Raw genomic sequence first — 8751 nt, forward strand, 5'->3', positions numbered from 1 at the left:
AAGAAGACCGGGTTGGTGCTTTGGCCACGTACAAGAGGACAAAGGAGGAGGGAGAAAAGGGGGGGGGGGGGGGGGGGGGGGGGGAGAATTTTAGAAGTCTTTATATTATTATTATATTTTTAATTTTTAGAGTTTTAAAAAATACACATATATTTTTATATATATAACTCAAACAAATTTTTTTTATTAAACAATATAAATAAAAATCAATTAAGTTATATTTTAATAATATATTATGTGTATATCATAATATTTTATTATTATTAATAAATAATATTAATTATTTTAAATTAATTTTTCATCTTACATTCATCTGAAGTAAGACAGATTAAAAATTAGTTAAATAAAAATATAAAATAAGAATCAAATTGGTCGATTTGGATTAATTTTTTAGTTTATATTGAAATTTAAATATTCCTATACTTAGATATAATTATTTTGGTCCCTTATTAAAGTATATATTTTATAATTTTATTATTATTTTTTTAAATATTTTCAAAACTCTTGTGGTAATTTTAGAACTTACCACCAGAGTAGAGTATGGTGGTCATAATCAAGTATTTTGATGATTGTATATAGAAAAAGTCAATTTTCTAACAAGTTAAGTAAGATCGAAAAGCTTATTTAGCATTGAGGAATTTAAAGTTTAAAATTAATTCACATGTTATCGTAAAATTAATTATTAATTAATTTAATAACACATCACTGTCATGACAGCTGGCTGCTTTGCTTGGTTAAGAGATAAAAATGATCATTTTATAACTTCACCCTCCTTTTACTTTCCTTTTTTTTCTCTATCTGTTATTATTTTTTTGGTTATATTAGTAGTTGGCAGCAGCTGGCTGTCGGCCGGAAGGTGGGCCATTCATGAAGGAAAAAAGAGAGACCGCAGTGTTGTTGCCATTATTGTCGGAAACTTATGTTGGTACTGGCCAAGAGAGAAGGAACCAATGAGAGGCCTAAGCGCGAAGCGAGAGATGGGAAAACCAAGTTTTCACATGTAAGAGTATTTTAATTATTTTTTAATATTTAATTAAGATTAATTAAGGAAAAAAACTATAACATAATATTAAATTTTAGAGGTATTCATATTAACTTTAGAGACAGTCAAACATAAGTCTTAAATTTAAAAAAATACAGAAACATAACTTTTAAATAGTGAAGGTAACTAATGTAATTTTTAAAAAGTAACAAGTAGTGATGTTTAACTTTATAAGGGTATTAATTAGGTTAATGGATTATAAAGTAATTTAATAATTAAACCAAATTAATAAAATTTATGTATACAAAATGAATATGATTAAAATTTTAAAAAATCAATTTAACCGATAAGTAATATTCTGAAAGTTTAAATAAAAGTTTAGTAAATAGTCCAAAATCAGGTGTTTTTTGGATTATTTTGTTTATTCATCTAAAAACTAAAATATTATTGTCCAAAATCTAATATAAAGCAATATTTTTGAAAATAAAAATCAAACCTAAATTAATAAATTTAATTTTAAAAATTCACACTTACCTAACCAAAAAACATTTCAAAGCTGGCAAACAAATCTTGCTGTGTATTTATAGTTGTCCAATGTTTATCAAAGCTGACAGACAAATCTTGCAAGTGAGAGCTAGCTGACGGCGAAATGAGCAGTTGGGTGGTTGAGATGCAAGCCTTGCTCAACAACTTCGGCAATGATCAGAGTCAAGAACAGCAGCAACCGAGGAAGGTGGAAACGTCCATCTACAAAGTCCCTCCTCCCTTCATCTCAAATATTAACAAGACAGCCTACCAGCCCCAAACGGTGTCGTTTGGGCCGTATCACCACGGGGAGCCTCAATTGGCATCGATGGAGGATGACAAGCGACGCACTCTCCTCTACTACATCCAACAAGCAGGGCGAACCGTGCAAGAGGTCTTTAACCTCGTAGCGGAAATGGCCCAAGATTTGAAGGACTCGTACGATTCCCTTGACTCTAAATGACAAGATGACACCGAGGGATTCGTGCAATTGATGATCTTGGATGGGTGTTTCATGCTTGAATTACTACAACCATTCTACATCAGTCATTCCAAGTACTATCGCAACTACGACCAATATATCAGGCTCAGACTTGATGCATTGATGCTGGAGAATCAGTTGCTAATGTTTTTTCTAATCAAGCTCAAATGTATCCTAAGGCATAAGGATAAGGTATACATTGAGCTATTTTCTCGTTCTATTCTAAACATAAATAAGATTTAAAAGTCAGTTATTAATTGAATTCATAAAATTTCATATGAAATTTGGATTACATTTTGAATTGGTCTAAACTTGAGATTTTTGCACAATCAAAATAAAAGTTGTAACGCCCTATTAATGGTAATTAATTTAATTTTGGGTTTATTTGATTTAAAAGAAATAGTAAAATAATTGGTTGTGAGTAAATAAAATTAAATTATATGATTTTAAGGAAATAAGAATTTAAGATAATTAATTTTGTTATTTAGGAATTTCAAGAAAAAGAAAAAAATTAAAATAAATTAATTTGTGTGATTTTTAGAAAGTTCGAGCATTTCTGTAATTATTATAGGGGGCGTTTGTGTATATAATGAAAGTTTAGGGGTGCTGGCGTGAATCGCGGAAGAGGCCAAAAGTCACATTAAATATAACTTAAAACATATACAGGTTAGATGCGAGCGTGAGCGCGGCCGGTTCGTGCGCGAGGCGGCCAGTCGGTGGACGCGGCTTCGAGTCCGCGGGCGGGCGTGCGCGAGGGGGGGGATATTGCGCTGATTAAATCAGCCCAAGGACGTCGAAACGACGTCGTTTCGAAGGAGGCGGTGGCCTCCCCAGCAGCCGCTCCAGCGCTGCCACGTGGCGCCGCCCCCTGCCCCCTTTTTGTGCGAAATTGAGCCCGATTTCGGGTGTTTTCTTCTTCCACTTTCAGTGAGAAAAATTGCAGAAGCAACAGCTCGCGAACAAGAAAAAATTGAGAAATTGGGCTTTAAAAAGTTGGATTAAATCCCGTTTAATCCCTGATTTAATTATCCAAGTATGTAATTAATAATCTCTGCGGTTGAAATTTCATTTGGGGCCCAATTTTATTAATTTTGTCAATAATTGGAATGTTGCAGTTTGTATAACTTTGACCGCGTTTGGTCAAATTGAACCTAAGGCTATCTCCGAAAAGGCAAGTTCTATATATCCTCATTGTCGATTCTTTCGATGTCAATTTATTGGACCTCCCTTCATTGGATTTGACTGTTAATAAATTATGGAATTTAAACGTTGTGTTTAATAATTTAATTTATTAACCTGATTTTAAGGGTATTATTCGTTGGTTGCCTACGGGGGTTTGTATCACCCCCAAGCCTATGAGAATGATGTCGTACTCATCCGGGGCTAGGTTCTTAGTTGTCGGGTATTATTATTAGATTTTCGGTTATTTATTGGTTAAAGCGATTAGGTAGTAGGGGCAAGGGTTAGCTGTACGGTGACGGTGTGACTGTTATACGGTTTATTTTAGGCCGTTAGATGGTCTCTACTGGTCACTGACCACTGACCGGTGTCAGACACTACTGACTAGCTCTGCCGTTATGTGATTATAGCATGCCTGATTACATTTTATTTTATTTTTGTTGCATGGTTTGGTATGCACATGGGTTCAGGCTACATGATGGGATTATCATGATTTGGTTATGCTTGATCACGGACATTTTAGATTGGTCAGACTGCATCCAGCACGGGCATATGCATCGCGTGTGATTTACTACGTGGGCAGAGCATGGCCTGATGCCTGGATGTATGGGGGCCTTGTATCACGTTGATGCTCATTACGTCTTGCATTTTATATGCATTGCATGGTTACTGGTAGTTATTAGTTCTCGAACGGGAGTACCGTTCTGAGGGAGCTTATGGCTCGGCTGTCGGGAGTACCGGCAGGGATACGGGTGACGGGAGTACCGCCCCGGGACAGTGCGCACAGGTTTGCTGGAGGTATTTGTTACCGTCCAGGACAGCGGCAAGTTGGTATGGGACTTGGGTGCCAGGTGTTTTATTATGGTGCACTGTTGCGTTGTTGCATCACATGGCTTGTGTGTACATGTGGGTTTATATTTGGGGTGATATCCTCTCTGTTTCATTTACCGCCTTCTTTTTCATATAAACTTGCTGAGTCTTGCGACTCACCTTGCTTTCCATCATTCCAGGTAAGGGTAAAGCAAAAGTCGAGGGCGAGGACCGCGCCACCTAGCAGCCAGCCGTGTCGGTAGGGTGTACAGTTAGTTGCCCCCGCTTTCTCTGATGTTTTGTTAGGAGTTCTGACTCTCATTTTTGACTGTGCCCGGTTGTTCCTTGTATCTTTTATCGTTGGCACAGGTGTCTGTATATTTTTATATACTCCTTGATTGCTGTCCCAGCAGGGTATTTGTAGGCGTACATGTATATTGTTTTGCTTCCGCTGTTGTATTTTTCGTATGTATGCATGTCAGGGTATTTTTGTTTTGTGTTTATCTCTCTTCTCTTATGTAGGCGCTCTCGTTCGGATTGATCGGGCGATTAGGATATCCGGACGGGGGTGCTTACAAAAGTAATTGTCCCAGGAGGTAACTGAAAAGATGTCACCCCGATACTAAGTTAGAAAAGAATTTGAAAAATAGTTTATAGGCATGTATGAGTACCGTAAAATATTATTCATTTGGCTCACCTCTCAAGACCTTTCTATATCTTTCGAGTTGAGCTTTATAATAGGAATCATAAAACCATATCCAATAGAGATGACAAAATGGCAAAATCCATCAATTTTGTCATTTTGCTATTTCGCTGTCTCCAATTAGATAGCATTTCATCACTCTAAAATGGCTTTTTTGAAACTCAAATTTTTTAGTAGAATCTTATTTTTAAAATAAAATTTTGTTGCGTTGACTTTTTTTTAGATTATTCTCAGTTCAAGCTCTCTAAATTTCATAAATTTCTTGTCTATCCTCAATTTCCTTACGTATGACTTCAATGAGTTGATGTTGCTTTTCCATCTTTTCTGTAATCACTTTTTAAAACTCTTCTTTATTTTTCTTCTTTTGATTTCACATTTTTTATCAGAATAGGTCGTTAACTTGAATTGTCATTGGGAGTTTTTTCATTTATATCAAAAGAAAATGAAGGCAATCCAAGAAACATTGAGGTAGGAGTCTTTGAACTTGGAAACTCTACTTGTGATGATGCAAAATTGTCACCTTATCTTTGAAAGCTTATAATTTCACTTGCACGTTATTTTTTAATTTTTCAATGTCCTTCAAAAGGAGCCAGGCATGATCAATATACTAATTCTGAGAATTAAATGACACGATTAATTACATTTTTTGTTTGTAATATTTTTTTTTGTTCAAGTAATCCTTTTGAATCTTGTAGTGTTAAATCATAAATCTTGAAGATTGTGATATTATGTATAATATCGTATTTAATTTTTTAAATAAATATAATATTTTATGTAAATACATATAATTTTTTTTGCATATTTAAGCTACAATTACGTAAATAATTAAATAATTTTTAAAATAAATTAGTTGTTATGAAGTAAAGAAATAAGAAAATAGAAATAACACTATTCATTTGGTGTAATGGATTGGAGATGACTTGTTAGGATAGTGCAAAAATTGTTCTATTTTAATGCAAAAGTTGCACCATTTTGAAGTTTTAGGTTGGAGATAATCAAAGGGGAATTAGTCGGCCCTACTCATATGGTTGATTTTCTCTACTTTTGCGAGTTCGAAATTAATTTGGATTAAAATTACTAAATTATTGAGACATGTGACATAAAAGGAACTTCATATGCCTACCCTATGTTTCTTCATATTGGACTTGGATTTATCTGTGAACCCTAAATCTTAAGGATTGCCTTATATTGAGGGATTTTCTTATTAGAATTACCTCTAAAGAAAGGCTTCACATACATGCCTTAACTATGCTCCTAATGATTATTCTTATCTTATCATTGAGGATATTTTTTGTGTCTATTTTTTACATGAATTAAGCTATTTTACCTTATTTATCTTTAAAAATTTAGGAGTGCAATTTATTCGAAATTTAGATTTTTTATACTAATTAGGTATTCAAAGTCAAATCATAAGTTGATCAGGAGTTTAACTTTATAGAACAATTTTTATGACTTAACACTTTGTTTTACATGAATTTTTTTATTTTTTCCAACATTATTAGTAAGATATTATTGTGTTTATTTCTAACTTATAGACACTTTCTACAAATTTTTGGTATCAAAAACTCCAACACAATACATGGTGTGTGTGTAACTTTCTTAAAATTTTGATACACTTCCAAGACACGTGTGTTATTTATGTGGAAATGCGTATTATTGATTTCAAAATTTTTGATGTTTTGATTGCATGACCATTTAGTTTATATATCCTTCATGCTATCTTGAGGGAAGGCAACTGGATTGTAATTGCTAAATAAAATATTTGTTTTATTCATTTGAAATTTTGACATTTGAATTTTAAATGCATATTTATCCATGCTCAGGTTTCATACTTGCTCTATCCCTCGTTATTTGTGCAGCCTAACATTGAAGAAGTGAAAGAATTGGAGAAATTGGAGGAGGAGATACTCGATCTTTTCGACTTGGACTACAGTCGCAAGGACTCAGAGACGACCACATGTTTGCACGTGCTTGACCTCTGCCGCAAAAGCCTACTCCACGCACACAGCGAACATGGAAATGCATCCCCTCAATTTTCAAATCAAGGAAAAGGAAAGGGCAAGAGGGTCAGCCACAACGTCGCCCACCTAGTCTCGACGTTCCACGATGCCGGCATCCGCATCATGAAAAGTGAAAGCAAAAGTCTCCGGGACATCACCTTCAAGCGCGACATCTTGAATGTAAGTATTCCCGCTCGGATATTCTAGCTGCCCGAACTATCCGAACAGAAACACTTACGGAAGGAAAAAAATAATAAAACACGAGACAAAGACCACCTTGACATGCATACACAAAAATAAGAACAGCGAAAACGAAGCTAAACACATGTATGCACTACGGGTACCCCGCTATTATAGCGGTCACATGATAAATAAGTAAACACAGACTCTTGTGCCGACATACACAAGACTCGAGGAAAGACCTGGCACAGTACAAAATAATAGAGTAAATCCTATTCAGACATTAGAGTTGACAAGGATTAACGGGAGTGCCTGTACATCATACCGACTCGGCCACTAGATGCTGACTCCTTTGCTCGGACCCACGCTGACACTACCTGGAATGATGGAAAGCAAAGTGAGTCGAGAGACTCAGCAAGCATGAAGAAAAGAAAGGCTGAAGACTGAACATAACAAGAAAACTCTTCCCAACCCTATGTACACACAAGCCATGAGATGCTACAACACAATAGTGGAGCATAATAAAAGCACATATCGGTCCTTGGGGCCCACACAAGACACACGGCATCCAAGTCCCATACCAACCTGCCGCTGCCTTGAAAGGCAACAAATATCTCCACAAACCTGCGCGAGCGATCCCGGGCCGATACTCCCGTCGCCCGTCCCTGTCAGTACTCCCGACAACTGAGCCATAGGCTCCCTCAGAACGGTACTCCCGTTCGAGAACTAATAACTACCAGTAGCCATGCAATGCATATAAAAATGCAATGACGTAGTGAGCATCAACGTGATACACTGGCGCCCATACATCCAGGCATCAGGCCATGCTCCGCCCACATAGTAAACTACACGCGATGCATATGCCCGTGCTGGATGCAACCTAACCAAGCTAGCATGTTCGTGTCCAAGTATGCTCAATAAATAAATATCCCAATATACAACCCGTACCCATGTGCATATCAAATCATGGACAGTAATATAATAAATCTAAACGTGCAGAAAATCACATACAGACAGAGCTAGTCAGCAGTGCCCGGCACCGGTCAACGGCCAGTGACAAAGAGTGTCCACCCGATGGTCCACTTCAAGACCGTACAATAGTCTACCCCAATGTCACGAACAACCGACCCCTGCCCTACTGCTTGATAGCTCTAACCGAACCATAAATAAACCCGAGAAAAATTGTAAATAAACTCGATAAAATCGTAAATAAACCCGCACGTCTAGGAACCTAGTTCCCAAGCTGATTCAGCATCATTCCCAAAGGAATGGGGGGCGATACAAACCCCCCATAGACTCATAACAAATAAACTCTAAAAGTCCTGGATTTAATTTAAATTAAACCCAATGTATAATAATTCAACAAATAAGGCCAGATGTCGAATTAAAGTAAGGGAGATAATAAAATACGAGAAACTACGAAGTCTCTCATGGGAATTAAAGAACACGAGGAGAGGGTTAGAAGCTTGCCTTCACACGACTGTTTCCTCTTTTTCTTGCACTCCCACTGCAAAGTAAAGCGTTTAATAACTATTAATAAAACTCGTGGCTCACATTAATTAAATCTAACCGTGTAATATAAGTAATTAACCATCTAAAATCTCATGTAAGCGCACCATAATTAAAATCTCAACGAGTCTCATATTTATTTTAAATTAAATCACGCTAATAAAATCCTCGAAGCCAGCTTGATAAATTAAGTTTAAATCAACGACTCAAAATTCTATAATTAATAAACAGGCTGAAACAGACGAAATGAGAGTATAAAATACGAGAAATCATAGGGTTTCTCACGGGAATTAAAGATCAGGAGATGAGGGTTGAGAACTTGCCTGAAACCAGCTAATTCCGACCTCACTTGAGCTCCCGATGCAAATTAAATCATTTCTTA

The 8751-nt window shown here is 36.2% G+C and overlaps 1 protein-coding gene across 1 annotated transcript; it reads left to right on the forward strand.

Annotated features, from left to right (window-relative positions):
- Window positions 1-1611: 1611 nt before the first annotated feature.
- On the forward strand, window positions 1612-7066 carry LOC127787259 (uncharacterized). The gene is made up of 2 exons (XM_052315222.1): window positions 1612-2180; window positions 6540-7066. Exons 1-2 carry the CDS (start codon window positions 2001-2003, stop codon window positions 6885-6887), a joined length of 528 nt encoding a protein of 175 aa, XP_052171182.1. The 5' UTR covers window positions 1612-2000; the 3' UTR covers window positions 6888-7066.
- The last annotated feature ends 1685 nt before the right edge of the window (window positions 7067-8751 follow it).

This window comes from Diospyros lotus, chromosome 12, assembly GCF_014633365.1.
Source record: "Diospyros lotus cultivar Yz01 chromosome 12, ASM1463336v1, whole genome shotgun sequence".
Lineage (NCBI taxonomy): Eukaryota > Viridiplantae > Streptophyta > Magnoliopsida > Ericales > Ebenaceae > Diospyros > Diospyros lotus.